The sequence below is a fragment of the Pongo pygmaeus genome, chromosome 22 (genome assembly GCF_028885625.2).
Source record: "Pongo pygmaeus isolate AG05252 chromosome 22, NHGRI_mPonPyg2-v2.0_pri, whole genome shotgun sequence".
NCBI classification, from domain to species: domain Eukaryota; kingdom Metazoa; phylum Chordata; class Mammalia; order Primates; family Hominidae; genus Pongo; species Pongo pygmaeus.
Genome location: NC_072395.2, coordinates 52,241,407 through 52,262,001, shown reverse-complemented (window position 1 = coordinate 52,262,001; position 20,595 = coordinate 52,241,407). Strand labels below are relative to the sequence as shown.

Sequence of the window (20,595 nt, the reverse complement as noted above, 5' to 3'; positions counted from 1 at the left end):
ATTGATGCTAATTTGGGTTTCTATTGCTCACAGCCAAAAGTCTCTGTGCTCTGTCTCACATTAGATTCACTGAAGAGTCCTGTCAGTCCCCACCAAAATATATCCCCAATTCACCACCACCACCACCACTGATCCCCATCCCTACAGCCAAGATCCTAGTCATTCATTGCCTAAGTGACTTTACTATGTACCCCTGGTCTCCTCTGTCTCAGGATAACCCGATCCTACATCTCAACCTCTCAGGCTAAACTCTGCGTTTTCTTCCTTCAAGGCACTTACAATTATGTCAAAGTATCCTCTTTACTGGTTTATTGTCTGTCTTCTCACGCTAGAACACAAGTCCTATGAGGACAGGCAGCTTGACTCTTTTTTAGGGGGGGACAGGATCGCTCTCTGTCGCCCAGGCTGGAGTGCAGTGGCACAATGTCAGCTCACTGCAACCTCTGCCTTTCAGGTTCAAGTGATTCTCCAGCCTCAGCCACCTGAGTAGCTGTGATTACAAGCATGCACCACTATGCCCAGCTAATTTTTTTCTACTACTTTTTGTAGAGACAAGGGTCTCCCTATGTTGCTCAGATTGGTCTTGAACCCTTAGGCTCAAGCAGTCCTCCTGCCTTGGCCTCCCAATGTGCTAGGATTACAGGCAGGAACCACTGCACCCTGCCAACTCTTCTTTTTAAACCACTTTATTCCGGTATGATTAACATATCAAAACCATACATATTGAATGTAAACATCTGGATGAGATTAGGGATAAGTATACACTTGGGAAACCATTATCACCATCAAGGCCATAAACATACTCATCCCCTCGCAGTTTCACTGCACCTCCTTTATTATGATTGCTGCTATTTTTGTGACAAAAACACTTAACATATTAAGATCCACTCTCTTAGCAAACTTCTAGTATACAATACTTTTTTAAAAAAGAGATAGGGGTTTCATTATGTGGCCCAGGCTGGTTTTCTCAAAGTCCTGAACTCAAGTAATCCTCCCTGCTTCAGCCTTTCCCCATTGCGTGTCCTTGTCAAAAATTAGTTGTCAGCTGGGCACAGTGGCTCGCGCCTGTAATCCCAGAATTTTGAGAGGCCAAGGTGGGTGGATCACCTGAGATCGGGAGTTTGAGACCAGCCTGACCAATATGGTGAAACCCCGTCTCTACTAAAAATACAAAAATTAGCCGGGCTTGGTGGCGTGCACCTGTAGTCCCAGCTACTTGGGAGGCTTAGGCAGGAGAATTACTTGAACCCAGGAGGCAGAGGTTGCAGTGAGCAGAGATAGCGCCACTGCACTCCAGTCTGGGAGACAGAGCAAGAATCCCTCTATTAAAAATAAAAAATCATTTGTCCATGAGAGCCTGAGGCAGGACGATGGCTTGAGCCCAGGAGTTTGAGACCAGGCTGGGTGACATAGTGAGGCCCTGTTCCCACAAAAAAAATTTAAAAATTAGCCATAGGGATATGCACCTATAGTCCAGCTCCTCAGGAAGCTGAAAGGAGAGAATTGTTTGAGCCTAGGAGGTCGGAGGCTACAGTAAGCCATGATCACGTCACTGCATTCCAGCCTGGACAACAGAGCGAGACCCTGTCTCAAAAAAAAAGAAAGAAGGAAGTTACCAGAGGAGGAACGTGTCTACCCTAGGTACAATACTTATTTATAGATAGGATAAAAAAAAGATCATGGGGAGATGTGCTCTGCTACAAGGGTTTGTGATAAATGATTAATTTTCCTAATTACTACATTTTGCAAGAATTGATACTATTATCTTTAAAGCAAAATTAGGAACGCTTCTGTTCTCAAGATATTGGGATATCAGGACATTCCTAAGTCTGGGTCACTTTAGTAAACATTATCAATCTGTTCCTTTAACCGTAAACATCTAGAGGCTAGGAATACCTGACTTTCTGGGAATGCAGCTCAGTATGTCCCAGCCTCATTTTACATAGCCCTCAAGATGGAGTCACTCTGGTTCAAACGCCTCTGACATATTTCTCCCCTCCCTTTACAAGAGGACCCTTAACCCTAAAGGTTGCAGAGGGACAAAGATCTGTCTTCTGTAACTCCTTCAGGCTGAATAGGGGCGACGATATTTCTGCCTAATTATTGGGTCTCTTGCATTCAGGATAGAGAGGAGTTCAGTCAGAAAGCATCAGTATGATGAGGGGTGTTCATAACTCCGAGTTCCAACAAAAGGTGATATCTGGAAGCTTAATAAGGGTCCAATTTAAGTAAGCTTGTCTGGCATTCCTACACGAAGAATATAACCGCAATATATTCCACAATAGCAAAGCAAAATAAATAAAATCATTCCAAGTAAACTAAACAGAAAGGCCTTCTAAGAACTGGGCAATTGTTGGAACTAAGCCGATATAGGGTCGACTGATAGCGCATCAATGGCAGAGATATGAGTGTCTAAAGCTTTCATAGCCTGAGTAACGTTATATGAATAGTCTGGAACATACACACAACATTTAGTTTTGATCAAAACACAAGTTCCTCCTTGGGTCGCTGTTAAAATGTCCAAAGCCATATGGTTTTGTAAGGCTACCTGCCTAATCTGAGAGGTTTCCTCAGGATGGTAAGGGCATAGCATGTATTAGTGAAAGCTGCAACCGTGTGCTCGGCTAAGGCTTCAGTTTGTAATTTGGTAGCTGCCTGTGAGGAAAACATAGCCATGGGGTAGAACCACCAAGATGCTTGTTTTTGTCGCCTATGGCGAGCCTTTATAATTTCCCAGTTAGATGGGAGAGAGTCCAATTTGGTGAGGATACATCCCGGGAGATAAGGGTGACCACACATACACCTTCCGGTCCAGTTAGAAGGTAAGTACGACCAGCCATGAGTTCTGCAAGCCCATAACCATCCCCAAGGAGAAGGGTAGGCATCCATTTTTGGCAAATTATGTTGCCATACCATCCACATCTGGTCTGCTAATAAAAGGGTCTCATTACATTGTTGAGGTGGCAATGATTCCATATCACAGGTTCTAGTCTGGTGGTGACTATTATTGTGCCTTTCAAAACATAGAGGTGCTTCGCCTGATACCTGTACGCTTCAGCCTCCCGAGTAGCTGGGATCACAGGCATGCATGAGCATGCCTGGCTAACTTTTGTGTTTTTAGCAGAGATGGTGTTTCACTGTGTTGGCCAGGCTGGTCTCAAACTCCTGACCTCAAGTCATCTGTCAGCCTCAGCCTCCCAAAGTGCTGGGATTACAGTTGTCTTCTGCCCAAGTCCAATCTAAAGTTGAGGCGGAATTTAGTTGTTTCCTAATTAGATTAAAAATGTGCTGGCCAGGCGCAGTGGCTCATGCCTGTAATCCCAGCACTTTGGGAGGCCAAGCAGGGCAGATCACTTGAGGTCAGGAGCTCGAGACCAGCCTGGCCAACATGGTGAAACCCTGTTTCTACTAAAAAAAAAAAAAAAAAGACAAAATTAGCCGGGTGTGGTGGCAGGTGCCTGTAATCCCAGCTACTCCAGAGGCTGAGGCAGGAGAATCGCTTAGAACCCGGGAGGCAGAGATTGCAGTGAGCCGGGGTCACACCACTACATTCTAGCCTGGGCGACAGAGACAAACAAACAAACAAACAAAAGAAGTGCCTTTTGCCTCCCGCCATGATTCTGAGGCCTCCCCAGCCACGTAGAACTGTAAGTCCAATTAAACCTGTTTTTCTACCCGGTCTCAGGTATGTCTTCATCAGCAGCGTGAAAATGGACTGATAATACAACTCCCTACTGCACATGGCACAACCAACTCTTCAAAAGTTGAATGAATTGGGCTACGAAGTTTTGCCTCATCTGCCATGTTCACCTGACCTCTCGCCAACACGCTACCCCTTCTTCAAGCATCTCGACAACTTTTTGCATGAAAAACACTTCCTCAACCAGCAAAATGCAGAAAATGCTTTCCAAGAGTCCACCGAATCCCAAAGCATGGATTTTTTACACTAAAGGAATAACAAACTTATTTCTCATTGGCAAAAATGTGTTGATTGTAATGATTCCTATTTTGATTAATAAAGATGTGTTTGAGCCTAGTTATAATTAAAATTCATGGTCTGAAACCGTAATTACTTTTGCACCGTAATTACTTTTGTAAATTACTTACACATTTCTATTATATGTAAATAGAAATGTAGATTCTATTTACATTTATGTTTATCAGGGATATTGGCCTATAATGTTGTTTTCTTACAGTGTCCATGGCTGGCTTTGGTATTAAGGCAATGATGGGCTCATAAAATGAGTTTAGAAATGCTCCTTTCTTTTCATTTTTTTGGAAGACTTTGAGAAGGATTGGCATTAATTCTTCATTAAACGTCTGGTAAAATTGACCAGTGAAGCAATCTGATCATGAGCTTTTCTTCATTGGGAGATTTTGATTACTGATTCAATCTCCTTGCCCATATTGATCCGTTTAAATTTTTGCTTTCTTCATGGTTCAGTCTTGGTAGGATGTACATTTCTAGGAATCTATTCATTTCTTCTAGGTTATGCAAATTGTTGGCATGTAATTATTAATAGTAGTCTCTTATGAGCCTTTGTATTTCTGTGGTATCTGCTGTAACGTCTCTTCTTTCTTTTATAATTTTATCTATTTGAGTGTTCTTTTATCCTTAGGCTAGTTAAGGTTTGCCAATCTTGTTTATCTTTTTAAAAATCCAACTATTACTATCATTGATTTTTTCTTTCTTTAGACGGAGTCTCACTCTGTCCTCCAGGCTGGAGTGCAGTGGCACGATCTCAGCTCACTGCAACCTCTGCCTCCCAGGTTCAAGCGATTCTCCTTCCTCAGCCTCCCGAGTAGCTGGGACTATAGCTGTGTGCCACCACGCCCAGCTAATTCTTGTATTTTTAGTAAAGACGGGGTTTCACCATGTTGGCCAGGATGATCTCAAATCTCTTGACATCGTGACCCGCCCGCCTCAGCCTCCCAAAGTGCTGGGATTACAGGAGTGAGCCACCGTGCCTGGCCATATCATTGACCTTCTGTATTTTTTTTCTATTCTCTATTTCATTTATTTCAGCTCTGATCTTTATTATTTCCTTCATTCTGCTAACCTTAGTTTTTCTTTTTCCTTTTTTAGTTCCTTGAGGTGAATATTAAGATGTTTGAGATCTCTTTTTTTCTTTTTTTTTTTGAGATGAAGTCTTGCTCTGTCGCCCAGGCTGGAGTTCAGTGGTGCAATCTCGGCTCACTGCAAGCTCTGCCTCCCAGGTTCACGCCATTCTCCCGCCTCAGCCTCCCGAGTAGCTGGGACTACAGGCGCCTGCCACCACGCCCGGCTAATTTTTATTTTTTATTTTTTATTTTTTATTTCTTTGTATTTTTAGTAGAGACGGGGTTTCACTGTGTTAGCCAGGATGGTCTCAATCGCCTGACCTCGTGATCCGCCTGCCTCGGGCTCCCAAAGTGCTGGGATTACAGGTGTGAGCCACCACGCCCGACCTCTTTTTTTCTCAATGTAGGCATTTAGTGCAATAAATGTCCCTCTTTGTACAGCTTTTACTGCATCCCATAAGTTTTGGTATGTGGTGTTTCCATTTTAATTTGTCTCAAGATTTTTTTTCTTATTTGATTTCTTCTTTGATCTATTGGTTGTTCAGGAGTGTGCTATTTAACTTCCACATATTTGTGAGTTTTCCAATTTTCCTCCTATTATTGATTTCCAATTTCATAATATTGTGATGAAAAAAAAAGATATTTGATATAATTTCAATCTTCAGGGCTGGGTGCGGTGGTTTATGCCTGTAATCTCAGCACTTTCAGAGGCCAAAGCGGGCAGATCACTTGAGTTCAGGAGTTGGAGACCAGCCTGGACAACATGGTGAAACCCTGTCTGTACTAAAAAATACAAAAATTAGCCAGGCATGGTGGTACATGCCTGTAATTCCAGCTCCTCGGAAGGCTGAGACAGGAGAATCGCTTGAACTCGGGAGGCAGAGATTGCAGTGAGCCGAGATTGTGCCACTGCACTCCAGCATGGGCAGCAGAGCGAGACTCCATCTCAAAAAATAATAATAATAATTTCAATTTTCTTAAATGTGTTAAAACTTTATAAAAGGAAAGTTTTGTTTTGCGGCCCAATATATGTTCTATCCTAGGAAATGTTACACATGCATTTGAGAAGATGTGTATTCTGCTGCTGTTAGATGGAATGTTCTGTGTATATCTGCTCTATTGGTTATAGTGGTTGTTCAAGTGCACTGTTTTTCTTACTTTTTGTCTCGATTATCTATCCATTGTTGAAAGTGAAGTATTCAAATTTCCTACTATTATTGTGTTGTTGTCTATTTCATCCTTCAATTCCATTAACATTTGTTTTATATATTTAGGTGTTCTAATCTAGGGTGCATACATATTTACAATTCTTATATTCTCTTGATGATTTGACTCCTTTCATCATACAATGATCTTTTTTGTCTCTTGTGACATCTTGACTTAAAGTATATTTTTTCTGATGGTATAAACCACTCCTGCTCTCTTTTGATTACCATTTGAATGGAGTATCTTTTTCTATCCCTTCACTTTCAGCCTGTGTCTATCTTTAAATTTTTATTCATTCAGTCATTCTATGTCTTTGTTTTTTGGAGATTAAGTCTCACTATGTTGCCCAGGCTAAAGTGTAGTGGCTATTCTCAGGAACACTTACAGCATACTACAGCCCCAAACTCCTGGCCTCAAGGGATTCTCCTGCCTCAGCCTTCTAAGCAGCTGACAGCTGAGATTACCGGCACACACCACTATGCCTGGCTCACTCTATGTCTTTTGATTGGAGAAATTAATCAATTTTCATTTAAAGTAATTAGTGATATAGAAAGATTTACCACTACCATCTTGTTCATTGTTTTCTGTTTGGTAGTTCCTTCTTTTTTTTTGTTTTTTTCTTTCTTTTGAGATGCAGTCTCGCTCTGTCACCTAGGCTGGAGTGTAGTGGCACGATCTCGGCTCACTGCAAACTCTGCCTCCTAGGTTAAAGTGATTCTCCTGCCTCAGCCTCCCGAGTAGCTGGGATCACGGGCATGCGCCACCATGCCTGGCTAATTTTTGTATTTTTAGTAGAGACGGTGTTTCACTGTATTGGCCAGCCTGGTCTCAAACTCCTGACCTCCAGTCATCTGTCAGCCTCAGCCTCCCAAAGTGCTGAGATTACAGGCGTGAGCCACCACGTCTGGCCACCTTTGTTTCTTTCTTCTCTTACTACTTCCTTTTGATGTCATGATTTTTGTGGTGGCATGCTTTGATTATTTTCTCTTTGTCTTTTGTGTATCTACTACCAGTTTTTGCTTTGTGATTACCATGAGGCTTACATAAAACATCTTACACTTGTAACAGTCAAAGCTGATATTTTCAATTGCATATAAAAGTTCTGGCTGGGCACAGGGCTCATGCCTGTAATCCCAGCACTTTGGGAGGCCAAGGCGGGTGGATCACTAGGTCGGGAGATCGAGATCATCCTGGCTAACATGGTGAAACCCTGTCTCTACTAAAAAAATACAAAAAAAATTAGCCAGGCGTGGTGGTGGGTGCCGGTAGTCCCAGGTACTCAGAAGGCTGAGGCAAGAGAATGGTGTGAACCCGGGAGGCAGAGCTTGCAGTGAGCCAAGATCAAGCCACTGCACTCCAGCCTCAGAGACAGAGCGAGACTCCATCTCAGAAAAAAAAAAAAGCTCTACACTTTTACTTCTTCCCTCCCACATTTATTTTATTGATATCACAATGTATGTCTTTTACATTGTGTAATCACTAACAAATTTTTATAGTTATATAATAATTATTACTTTTGTCTTTTAATTTTTATACTAGAATTAAAATTTATATGCCACCATTACAGTATGAATATTCTGAATTTGATCATATACTTACCTTTACCCATGAGTTTTATACCTTCATATGTTTTCATGTTGCTAATTGGCATCCTTTCATTTGAACTTGAAGAACTCCGTTTAGCATTTCTCCTAAAGCAGGTCTAGTGGTGATGAATTCCTTCAGCTTTTGTTTGTCTGGGAAGTCTATCTTTCCTTGATTTCTGACAGCTTTGCCAAGTATAGTATTCTTTCTTGGCACTAAGAATACTTAGTTCTTTCAGCACTTTGAATCTCACTTTCTCCTGGCCTGCAAGATTTCTGCTGAACAATTTGCTTATAGTTTACAGTGGCTCTCTTGTATGTGATGAGTCACTTTTCTCATGTTGCTTTCAAGATTTTTTTTTTTTTTTTGAGACAGAGTCTCATTCTGTTGCCCAGGCTGGAGTGCAGTGGCACAATCTCAGCTTACTGCAACCTTCGCCTCCTAGGTTCGAGATTCTTGTGCCTCAGCCTCCTGAGTAGCTGGGATTACAGGCATGCACCACCACACCCAGCTAATTTTTGTATTTTTAGTAGAGACAGGGTTTCACCATTTTGGCCAGGCTGGTCTTGAACTCCTGGCTTCAAATGATCCATCCACCTCAGCCTCCAAAAGTGCTGGGATTACAGGCATAAGCCACTGTGCTCAGCCCAAGATCCTTTGTGTTTGACTTTTGACAAGTTGATTATGTGTCTCGAGAACCTCATTATGCTTAAGTATTTTCAGTATTATAGGCTTCATGGGGATGGATGTTTGTTTTCCTCTCCAGATTTGGGAATTTTTCTGTCATTATTTCCTCAAGTAAGTTTTCCATCCCTTTCTCTTTCTGTGCTCTTTCTTGGATTCCCATAATGCATATATTGGCTGCATGGAGGTGTCCCATAAGTTTCATAAACTTTCCTCACTCATTTTCATTCTTCTTTTCACTGAAAATGTTTGAGGTGATAAATGTTATATGTACTTTGTCACAATTTTTAACAATGTTTGTTCCATCTATATGGTGGAATATAATGCAGTAATAAAAAGAAAGAAGAATTTGTAAAGGACTGATAAAAAACAATCTGTATTGTTAAGTGAAAACGCATGGGTACCAAACAGTGTAAAAATAAAGGAGGAAGAAAAGAACATATATTAATTTGCTTCTATAAAATATCTCAAGAGAGATACCTAAGAAGCAGCAACATTGGTTTCTTCTTAGAAGTAGAGAGCCAGGGGGAACAGAAGCAGAAGGCAGACATCTCTGGAAATTTTTTTGTTCCTCTGGAATTTTTTTTTCCTTTAAGACAGGATTTCACTCTGTCACCCAGGCTGGAGTGCAGTGGACTGCATTAGTCATAGCTCACTGCAGCCTCGACCTCCTGGGCTCAAGTGATCCTTCCACCGCAGCATTTTGAGTAACTGGAACTGCAGGTGTGTGCCACACACCCAGCTAATTTTTTTTTTTTTTTAATTTTGTAGAGACGGGGTCTTGTGTTGTTGCCCAGGATGGAATCTTTGGAATTCTGAATCACAGAAACGCATCTTCCAAAACTAAATGAAAATGTAAAAGGTGATATCTATATATAACCTACACTTATACGTGGGCATCACAAACTAAAATTCCTCCAGAAGCCTGGTAGGAAACACAAAGGAGTGAAATCAGCAGGTCTGGAACCTTGGCAACTGGAGAAAGAACACCTCCTTACAAGATACAAGGTCAAATGCAGTCTGTGGAACACATGCCCAAAGGATGCCAAGAGAAGTGGAAGAGCTAAATTTGTAAGTGAAAATTTCTGACTCTGACATGTTGAAAAAATACTTTACTATAGGACAGGAGTGATGGCTCATGCCTGTAATCCCAGCACTTTGGGAGGCTGAGGCGGGCAGATCACGAGATCAGCAGATCGAGACCATCCTGGCTAACACGGTGAAACCCTGTTTCTACTAAAAATACAAAAAATTAGCTGGGCATGGTGGCGGGCGCCTGTAGTCCCAGCTACTCGGGAGGCTGAGGCAGGAGAATGGTGTGAACCCAGGAGGCGGAACTTGCAGTGAGCCGAGACTGCACCACTGCACTCCAGCCTGGGTGACACAGCGAAACTCCGTCTCAAAAAAAAAAAAACCACCAAAAAAACAAAAAACAAAAACTTATATATATCCAGAAATGTATACGTAGGTGAAAAGCTCAATTAGTATTCATGAAGTGAACACAGTGCAACCAACATGCAGATCAAGAAACCGAGCATGAATAACCAGCCTCTCAAATTTTTCCATTGCTCTCTCCTCCAGTCGCTAGCTCCCCACCTCAACCCCAACCAGGAAGCACTATCCTGACTTCTAACAGACTTGATTAGTTTTGCCTGCTTTTGTACATTATATGAATAAAATCACACAATATACACACTTTTGGATCTGGTATCTTTCTCTCAACATTATGCTAGTGAAATTAATCCACATTGTTGTATGTAGTTGCATATGGGTCATTTTCATTGCTGACGGTCTTCCATTTATTCATCTATTCTTCTGTTGACTGGCATTTAGGTTGCTGTTTGGGCTTATAACAAATTGTTCGGCTATAAATATTCTATTTCATGTCTTCTGGTGAAAATATATAAGCATTTTTGTTGTGTACCTTTCTAGGAGTGGAATGACTGAGTCCTGAAAGTGTCTGTTTAGGTTTAAAACATACTGCCAACTGGACATGGTGGCACATGCCTGTAGTCCCAACTACTTGGGAACCTGAGGCAGGAGGATTGCTTGAATCCAGTTCTGGGCTATAGTGTGTTATACTGATCAGGTCGTTAGCATCACTATGGTGACTTTCCAGGGAGCAAAAGACCCACAAGTTTGCCTATGAAAGGGTGAACCAGCTCAGGTCAGAAACGGAGAAGGTCAAAACTCCCATGCTGATGAGTAGTGGAATCTACTGCCAAACAGTTTTTCATTTGAGTTCTGGCTGCTCCATTTGTTCGTGTTGGCAACTTAAAAAAACTAGGCCAAAGAAAACATCTGTGGACCATCAGTTGTCACCTCTGGCCTAGCGCATCTTCGGTTCTTATTGGAGAAAGTTCTTTATGAGGTAAGTCCAAAAGCATAGCGTTCCCTTGCTTAAGACCTTGCAGTATCTCTCAATCTTTGGATAATGATCGAACTTCATGATGGGCTGCTGTTACTTTTTTCTGCCTCTTTTCCCTGATCTTTACGTCCATTTTTCATATCTCCATCCCTGCCACTTTAAAGGTCTTGGTGGGCTGCCACACTCTACTAAGTCAGCATGCCTTGAAATATGCTGATACCCCTGCCGATGGCTTCCCATTTCTTTACTAGGCCAATTGAGTACTTCCTATCCCCATTAAATTACTAGACCCAGTGCTTGGGATACAAACCTGGATTCTCTCTACCCCAGGGACTTCACGGAGCCTGCCACAGGGCAGGTGCTCAGTACATGCTTGTGCCACAAACTTGGGTACTCTCTGACGTTGAATTTTTTTAAGGTAATCCATGCAGATAGGAAAGTGAAAAAAAATTACACAAGAGAAAAGGGAAATTTTACCCTCAATCTTCCCACTTTTCCCCAGAGGCAACCGCTGGTACCACTTCCTTGTGTATTCTTCCTGAGATACATATGGAATGTATAAGGATATATATTCAATCAATGCTATGGAGAAAATAAAACAGCCCTCTGGGGGTCCGCGAGTGCTGGAGACGGTCGCGCACGGCTCTCAGGAGCTGCAATCTGAGAGCTGCCCTACTCTGGGCCCAGAAACGACCCTCGTGCACCTGCAGTCCTCCAGGGAAATCTGAAGGAAGTTCCACAGCTTGGATCCCCAGCACTTTGGGAGGCCGAGGCGGGAGGACCGCTTGAGCCTAGGAGTTGGAGACCATGCTGAGCAACATAGTGAAACCCCCTCTCTACAAAAAATACAAAAGTTAGCTGGGCAAAATGGTGCACTGTGGTCCCAGCTACTCGGGAGGCTGGAGAGGGACGATCGCTGGAGCCGAAGGGGTCGAGGCTGCAATGAGCCGTGATCGCATCACTGCACTCCAGCCTGGACGACACAACGAGACCCTGTCTCAAATAAAAGAAATGAAGGAAGGAAGGAAGTGACACAGAAAGGCCGCCTGCCGTAACCTCGCATCGGAGCCCCAGGTGCGGACCTCCGCGAGTGGAAGCGCAGCCAGTGCCCCGCGCCTGCGCACTGGCTCATGCCGAGCCCGCGTCGGCTCTCCTTCCCACGCCCTCCTCCAGCGCCTGCGCACCAGGGCCCGCTTCACGCAGGCCTGCGAAGCTGGAAAACCTGGATAGCCTTTCTTGCCGACAGAGGCGGGAGAAATTTGCTACTTCCTGTATCCCTTATCCTTCTCCCTTCCCAGTCTAAGATACGAACTATAAATGTTCGAACCCAATTCACCCCGGAGAGGAGGGGTCAGATACCAGTGGCCTGAAGGCGCCCAGGTATCCAGAAGAATTGTGGGTGGGGACCCGCGGTCACATGGCGTGCGTCCGCCAATCAGCGCGCAGACCGCACTTTGCAGCTCGGCTTTAAACAAACTACCGTGAGGCCGGAGCGCCACTGGGACCCCGCCCCCTTCGCCTGGGTCTGGGGCCCCGCGAGACGGCGGAAAGGGGTGGGGGCGCCCGGGAGGGGGCGGGGCGCGGGGTCGAGTGACGGCCCGCCTCACCTATTCCGGGCGCGGGCTGTGCCCCGTAGCCAATGGGCGGGGGTGGGGGGCGGCCCGGCCGGCGGGGAGGGGGAGCCCGCGGCCGGGGACGCGGGGGGAGGAGGAGGCGGGCTCCTAATCCGGTTCCATCCGGTTCTCCCACCGCCCCCGCTGTGGGTCTCAGCAGCTCGGGCGGCGGGAGGAGTGGCAGCGGCAAGGCAGCCCAGTTTCGCGAAGGCTCTCGGCGCGCCGCGGCCCGCAGGCAACCGGCACGCACCTTCCCCGCCGCCAGGATGCCCAAGAGGAAGGTGAGCGGCGGCCGCGGCCCGCACACGCCCCCTGAAGCCGCCGCCGGCCGCCCCGCCGGGCCCCGCGAGGCCCAGGCCTCGTTGCACCCACGGTGGCGACGGGCCCGGGAGGCGCTTGGAGACCAGCGGGCGGGCAGGCGAGCGCTCGGCGGCCGCGGTGGCGAGCGTTCTGGAACGTTTGGCGGCCGGGGGAACTGAGGGGCGATTCGAACGGGGCGGCGGGAAGCCGTGACGTCACGCCGCCGGGCATTGTTCTCGGGGCCGGGCGGGCGCGCGAGTCCTGGGACTGCGGCCCGCCTCCATTCGTGCGTCTCCTTCTCTCCGCAGGTCAGCTCCGCCGAAGGCGCCGCCAAGGAAGAGGTGAGTGCGGGGCCTTCTGCGGGGGGTGGTGGGTTTCCCGTGAGCCGCTGACCTGCCTTCTCTTTTCGCTGACTCTCCTTTTTCTTTCTCCAAGCCCAAGAGGAGATCGGCGCGGTTGTCAGCTGTAAGTAAAGCGAGCCCCGTAACCGTTTGTTTTCCGCGGGTCGTCCTGGGTGAGGACGCTCAGTGCTACTTTTGTCTTTCAGAAACCTCCTGCAAAAGTGGAAGCGAAGCCGAAGAAGGCAGCAGCGAAGGTAGGCCTCGAAACGCGCATTGGGATGCAGCGGGGCCTTAGGCTACACTGCTTCTTAATGCGGAACTTTCCATTTTGATTAGCTATTTGAGCTTTATTTATACTTGAATAATTACGGTAAATTTTCTTCTGGTCGAGGCAAAATGTAATGGATATATTCATCCTGGTTTATAGGACTATATCACACTAATGCTGCTGCAGATGTCAGGAGACTTGGGACGACAAAAAATATTAAATATTAAGTCTACAAAGGAAATTTATTCTTTGCGTTGCGTACATTGTGGCTGGTGCTTGGCTTTTAATTGCTTGCTTGTACTTCCTTTTTTGACAATAAAAGAGCCAAGTTAGGACTGAGGCCAGGAGGAAGGGAACGTGTAAGTTTTTGTATATACAGTTTCCAAGCCAACTTCGGGAAGCCTTAACCTTTTTACTGGGTGGGGGTGAGGAGGTAAAAAGTTGTGATCTCTGAGAAAATAACCGCCACTACTCTGGAAGTGTTTATCAGCAGTTATACAAAACCGTGATTTTGGCTGCTCCCTAACAAATTCGTGATTGCATGATTGGAATTGCAGGTCTGTAGAATGAAATTGGCTTTGGGTATACGTGTGTTTGATAACTTTCAGGGTGGAAAAGCAGAACGTGTGTAAAACATGTATAAGCCTTGTGTTTGGATATAGCATTGAAACCACCACCTGTAAAGCTCTACATGTTCTTCACGGGGTGATTAGTTTTTATCCAAAACTTAGGTGAGAGTTTGCTATTTGAAGTCTCAAAAAAAATTTTTGTTAATGCCTTCACCTCTTTCTTAAAAGTGTAGGTAGAAGTTTAGCACTGCACAGTCATCAGAAGAGGCAAGATTAATTTCCTTGACATTGAGGAGTTGTTGGGTAATTACTAAATTTGTCCTTGTTAAATAAAGGTATAAAACAAAGATATTTTTTGTTTTTTAATTTAAATTTTGTACAGAGCTGAGTGTAAAAATATTAACTATGTTTTCTTTAACAGAAAGTTCTGTTTTTGTGATCCTTTTAAAAATAAAGCTTCACGGAAGGTATGAGAATAGTATTTTTCAACTTGCAATTTCTCATTACCAGAAGACCATGTGGTAATTCTCTGTATACAGTTAGAACAGCACGGAAACTTGAAGGCCTAAAAAATTAGCTGACCTTGTTAAAAATGTTGGCGTGAGCAGTATATTATTACCTATCTTTTTTGATTGTGTGTGTGTTTTTTAACTAATTGGCTGAAATATCTGCCCGTTTCCCTCTTTACATTTTTCTTGTTTCTTTCCTTATTTATCTTTGTCCATCTTGAGATCTACTGTAAAGTGAATTTTTTAATGAAAACAGTTCCAAGTTTTACTCTCAGTGGGTTTGGGACATCAGATGTAATTGAGAGGCCAACAGGTAAGTCATTCATGTCAGTGTTTGTTGAGGAACGAGCCTATGAGGTCAGCTTTCCCAAAAGGAAAAAGGGCAGAAGGGATTTGTTCATTTTTACATCTAGTTTCTGTAATACACCTTTGACGTCGTGGTTGATCAGACTTTAAAGTCTAAACAGAACGTAAGCACTTGGTGTATCGATTATCATACTACACAGTAGACAGGTTTTCAAGGCATATCTTGTCACTGTGTGTGCTTCTAACTTGTATCTTTCCCTAGAACTAAATATTTTGAAGGTCCAAACATTATACTTTGGGAAACTTGATTGATTTTTTTTTAATCTAGCTTTTCAGCTGATAATGGTTACACGTGGTATTATTTCAAGTCCAAGGTATTATGTATTCTATTTTAACTGTTTCCCAGTTTTGTATTTTTTGTATTGGAATGATTATGAAATTAATGAGAAATCTTTAGAAATCAGATTACAAAAGAGTAGTTCTTAAATACAGAAGTGATTGTGAAACTTTGATAGCAATGTGTGTAGTAGCAGTTTTGTCTCAAATACATTTATCGTTTGTTACTCAAAGGATGTTGAAGTATTAAAAGTCATTATGCTGTCTGTGGAATCCTATTAGTACAGAACACCCTGCAGTGATTTTTCCGCCCATGTTAACATTGAAGTTGTGAGCTCTACTTGCTTGTCTTTATGGCCCTTTAACTGAAGTAATTGGTCAGTATGCGTATGGGTCTTTTATACCACCCGCTGGGGGCTAAACTAATTTAGCTGCTGCTGTATACTTACTAACAAGGAATAAATGTTAAGCTTTCTTCTCAGTATTGATGGATGGTATCTAAAAGTATTTTTATGTTTCTTTAACATGGCTTAAATTTTGAACTTAATGTGTCAAGTTAGTATGGTCATATATTAATACCTGTGCTTTTCAGATTCTTCAAACACCTAAATGAAAGTGATAAATTCAAAATTGATCCTTTTAGTTCCTCATTATATGATATCAAGGGATTAACTGTAGCAGGATAGTCAACCTGACCGTACGGCATGGTGCTTTTTTTCAGGTGATTGGTCTTAATGTGAGGGTTAAGGTCTTGTGAGGACAGTATTGTTCAAGTTCACAACAAATTTGGGGATGGGTGGGAATGCAGTCGACGAGACTCGTCTGGTACTCGACTTCATTTGTCCTGTCATGTGGAACTGTAGAGAATAGTGGATGATGGCGACAGTGGTGAAATATAGCTCGGGCTTTAGGATTTGTCATATGTCTAACGAGGCTTGACATGCACGTACTGTTAAAATCTCCTTAGCATACGTTGTTTTCCTGATGACTGGGGTGGACCTTAAGTTGTCTCATGTAATAGGTGTATCAACTGATGTGTGATAGACATTAATATGACAGCTATTATGGATACAATCTACAAAATGAGATCCTTTCATAAGCTTGAAGATTGGGGTTTCACGCTCATGCGTGAGATGTCCCTCTCTCAAACCTTGCTATGAAGTCAGCACCATTGGGCCCATTACTTGTCTGACATGAAGGGGAAAAAGCAAAACAAAATGTAAATAAGGGGTAAAGCTTATACTTAAAATATATTCTTATTCTATCATAGGATAAATCTTCAGACAAAAAAGTGCAAACAAAAGGGAAAAGGGGAGCAAAGGGGAAACAGGCCGAAGTGGCTAACCAAGAAACTAAAGAAGATTTACCTGCAGAAAACGGGGAAACGAAAACTGAGGAGGTCAGAAGTGTGTGTGTGTGTGAGAGATTGCTTTTGACTCTGAACAGTACATACTAAATTGTACATTTTTTGTAGCAGATAACAGTATGCGTTATAATACTGAACAAAGTTTTGTACTGTATCCCAAAGTGAATGGACAAATGGTTTTCTATGATTTATCTTATTGGAAAGTAAATATGTAAATGGCTTATTTAAGAGCAAGAAATTTTAATATGCTCAATTTCAGATATAATTCAATCTTTGTTTTGTTTTTATATTGTGGATGTTGCTTTTAAATATATTTTTGAAAATTTATTCCCCTTGCATTTTTCCTGGCATTTTTTTCCCACTTTCATTTCTAATGAAAATGTTTTTGTTTGTATTTTTCTTAAAGGTCTAAATAATAACATAGATCAAGTAAATAAAAAGACTAGTGTCATTAATCTTCATTCTTAGAGACAGTGTCTGTTAGCCAGGCTGAATCTTGATTGTTTTAAGCTGTGAGGAAAAGATGTCTTTTCTTTTTATTAATGAAGCAGTGGGAGTAGAGAAGGAACAAAGAAGTCTGTAACAGGTTTTGATGGATTTGTTGTGAACACCACTGCACTCCTCTAGCCTGGAAGCTGTTTCTTAAGAAATAACTGAACTGCAAGGTTCAGTTAAGCCAGGCCTTTATTTTATGTTTGTTATATTAGCTAAGCTAGAAAAGATAAGTAATTTAGTATATTGATTTTTAAATTTTGATATCACTTAAGTATTTGATGTTTATTTTGATATTTATCGAATTCTTAAGTTATAAACTACTTATTCCTAAATTAAGAAATTTACAATCACAGTTTATTTTTTTAACTTGTACTTCTTAATTATTTTTTTAACTTGTACTTCTTAATTCCTTTTTTTTTTTTTTAATTGTTTTTTTGTTTGTTTGTTTGAGACAGAATTTCACTCTTGTCGCCCAATCTGGAGTGCAGTGGTGGGATCTTGGCTTACTGCATCCTCCACCTCCCAGGTTCAAGCGATTATCCTGCCTCAGCCTCCCGAATAGCTGGGATTACAGGCGTGCATCCCCACACCCAACTAATTTTTTGTATTTTTAGTAGAAACGGGGTTTCGCCGTGTTAGCCAGGCTGGTTTCAAACTCCTGACCTCAGGAGATCCACCCGCCTCGGCCTCCCAAAGTGCTGGTATTACAGGTGTGAGCCACCGCTCCCAGCCTGTACTACTTAATTCTAACCATACATCAAATACTGTGTGATGATAAAATCACATGGCTAATCTAGTTCTGATTTTAAAGGAAGAACTTGACCTTCTAGTACATGTTATCAAATTACAGTTGGTTCTTCCTTGTTTATAGCTGTGTTCTATTAATACAAGGCTGCCACAAGTATGAAACCGTTTTCACATAGTGGAAATACAGGATTGGGTTCCTACAAACCTCTGATCACAACATTTTCATCAACTGAAAATACGTGACTTTGTTACATGTGTATTTCTGTTTAGACATGCCTTAATGTATGTTAAAATTCACATCGAACTCACTACCAGTAGCACTGTAATTCATGCCTGAACAAAGCTCTCCAACACATACGTTCTCTGTGTGGCACATCACAGCCTTGAATTTAGCAACATTAGATAGCACTTGAACAAGATGCATGGGGGCCATTTTAAACAGCAAAATCATCAGTAAAAAGCACAAAGATGTAAAATATGTGGCACTAAGTAGACCGGAAAAACAGTTGTTTACGGCATTAGAGCTGAAACAAGAAGACAGAGTGACCTCAGCTTGGAATGTACATGTGGTGCAACTCAGCGGTTTTTTTCTGCTCTGTAGATGCATGCACATAGCCATGGGAGTGCTGCAAGTATTGATTTGGGGTGAGGAGTGGTTAACAAAAGCTTTCTAACAAGAGTAGGTGACTTTACAAATAATAAAGGTTATTGACTTTTTTAAAGACCTGATAGTTGCATATAAATAAAATGACAACGTGTTAAATGCTAAAGATCTCAATTTCCTTTCTTTTGCAGAGTCCAGCCTCTGATGAAGCAGGAGAGAAAGAAGCCAAGTCTGATTAATAACTATATACCATGTCTTATCAGTGGTCCCTGTCTCCCTTCTTGTACAATCCAGAGGAATATTTTTATCAACTATTTTGTAAATGCAAGTTTTTTAGTAGCTCTAGAAACATTTTTAAGAAGGAGGGAATCCCACCTCATCCCATTTTTTAAGTGTAAATGCTTTTTTTTAAGAGGTGAAATCATTTGCTGGTTGTTTATTTTTTGGTACAACCAGAAAATAGTGTGGGATATTGAATTATGGGAGGCTCTGACTGTCTCGGGGGGTCAGCGGTCAGCTTAACATTCCATAGATGGGGGGTTAGTTTTTATATCCTATAATACAAAGCATATTAAATGGCAATATGGAGTCAGTCCTGCATTTAATGTCTTGAACATTTTAAATTACTTCTGTTACCATATTGTTTTTTTAGTAGAATTGTTTCCTAAAGAAAACCACTCTTTGATCATGGCGCTCTCTGTCAGAATTGTGTGCACTCTGTAACATCTTTGGTTGTGGTAGTCCTGTTTTCCTAACAACTTTGTTACTGTGCTGTGAAAGATTACAAATTTGAATATGTAGTGTATGTGCTATTGAGTTGTGAACTGGTGGGCCGTATGTAACAGCTGACCAACATGTGAAGATACTGGTACTTGATAGCCTCTTAAGGAAAATTTGCTTCCAAATTTTAAGCTGGAAAGTCACTGGAATAACTTTAAAAAAGAATTACAATACATGGCTTTTTAGAATTTCGTTACGTATGTTAAGATTTGTGTACAAATTGAAATGTCTGTACTGATCCTCAACCAATAAAATCTCAATTATGAAAATATGTTGAAGCACATGGATTAAATTCTGGTTTAAATTTTATTTACAGAATTTCCACATTTGAGGCTGGCCAACATGGTGAAACCCTGTCCCTACTAAAAATGCAAAAAAAAATTAGCCAGGTGTGGTGGCAGGTGCCTGTAATCCCAGCTACTTGGGAGGCTGAGCCAGGAGAATCGCTTGAACCTGGGAGGTGGAGGTTGTAGCGCATCCAGATCGCACCACTGCACTCCAGCCTGGGCAACAGGGTGAGACCCTGTCTCAAAAAAAAAAAAAAATTCCATATTTGATCTTCCAAAGGTGTTTTTTTTTAAGTGAAATGTTTTAATTTTTGTTTAATACGGTCATGGGTCACCACTGACTGGATACAGTCTAAGAAACACATTGTTAAGGCAGTTTTCTTGTGTGAACATCATAGAGAGTGCTTACACAAACCTCAGTGGCATAGCCTATTACCTATGTAGGCTGTATGGTTTAACCTATTGCTCCTAGGCAACAGACCTGTACAGCATGTTATTATGTAAATACTATAGGGAGTTGTAATAGAATGGTAAGTACTTGTGTATCTAAAGAGAAGGTACAGTATATAATACGGGACCATTATGTGGTTCATTGTTGGTTGATACGTGAGACATAACTGCTTGAATATCTGCTATGTCCTTTGAAGTTGCTTGACTATATTGGTTTAAGGGAAAAACAATCCAATATCCTTTGAATCAAAGCAAATACATAATTCTTAACTCTTAGTATGAGGTTAAAAAAAAAGTACAGAGTAGGCCAGGTGTGGTGGCTCACACCTGTAATGCCAGCACTTTGGGAGGCCGAGGTGAGTAGATCACCTGGGGTCAGGTGTTTGAGAACAGCCTGACCAAGATGGTGAAACCGCATCTCTACTAAAGATAAAAAAATTAGGTGGGCTTGGTGGTGGGCATCTGTAATCCCAGCTACTCAGGAGGCTGAGGCAGAAGAATTGCTTGAACCCAGGAGGTAGAGGTTGCTGTAAGCCGAGTTCACGCCATTGCATTCCCGCCTGGGTGACGAGTGAAACTTGTCTCAAAAAAGTAAGCTACAACTAAATCTAGTATGGTATGTATTTTCCAGATTTGCTTTCATATACATTCTATTCTCATTTTGCCCTCTAAGTATAGTCTTTAGAGTTGGTCTGGGGCAACTGTTGACCTGGCAACAGTG

At 42.4% G+C, this 20,595-nt stretch overlaps 1 protein-coding gene and 1 non-coding gene across 3 annotated transcripts; both read left to right on the top strand.

The window, feature by feature from the left end:
- The first annotated feature begins 12,527 nt into the window (after positions 1-12,527).
- Positions 12,528-19,406, top strand: HMGN1 (high mobility group nucleosome binding domain 1). 2 transcript variants are annotated; one of them, XM_054468765.2, is made up of 6 exons: positions 12,528-12,797; positions 13,125-13,157; positions 13,252-13,281; positions 13,364-13,411; positions 16,416-16,544; positions 18,549-19,406. In XM_054468765.2, the coding sequence occupies exons 1-6, from the start codon at positions 12,543-12,545 to the stop codon at positions 18,594-18,596; spliced, it is 543 nt and encodes a 180-aa protein (XP_054324740.1). In that variant the 5' UTR covers positions 12,528-12,542; the 3' UTR covers positions 18,597-19,406. The 2 variants fall into 2 exon arrangements, with proteins under 2 accessions (XP_054324740.1, XP_054324741.1); XM_054468766.2 differs by lacking the exons at positions 12,528-12,797; positions 13,125-13,157; positions 13,252-13,281; positions 13,364-13,411 and adding an exon at positions 15,738-15,866.
- Positions 16,233-16,339, top strand: LOC129022758 (small nucleolar RNA U13). Its single transcript, XR_008496554.1, has one exon. It is a non-coding gene; the product is annotated as a small nucleolar RNA U13 (small nucleolar RNA).
- Positions 19,407-20,595: the final 1,189 nt, after the last annotated feature.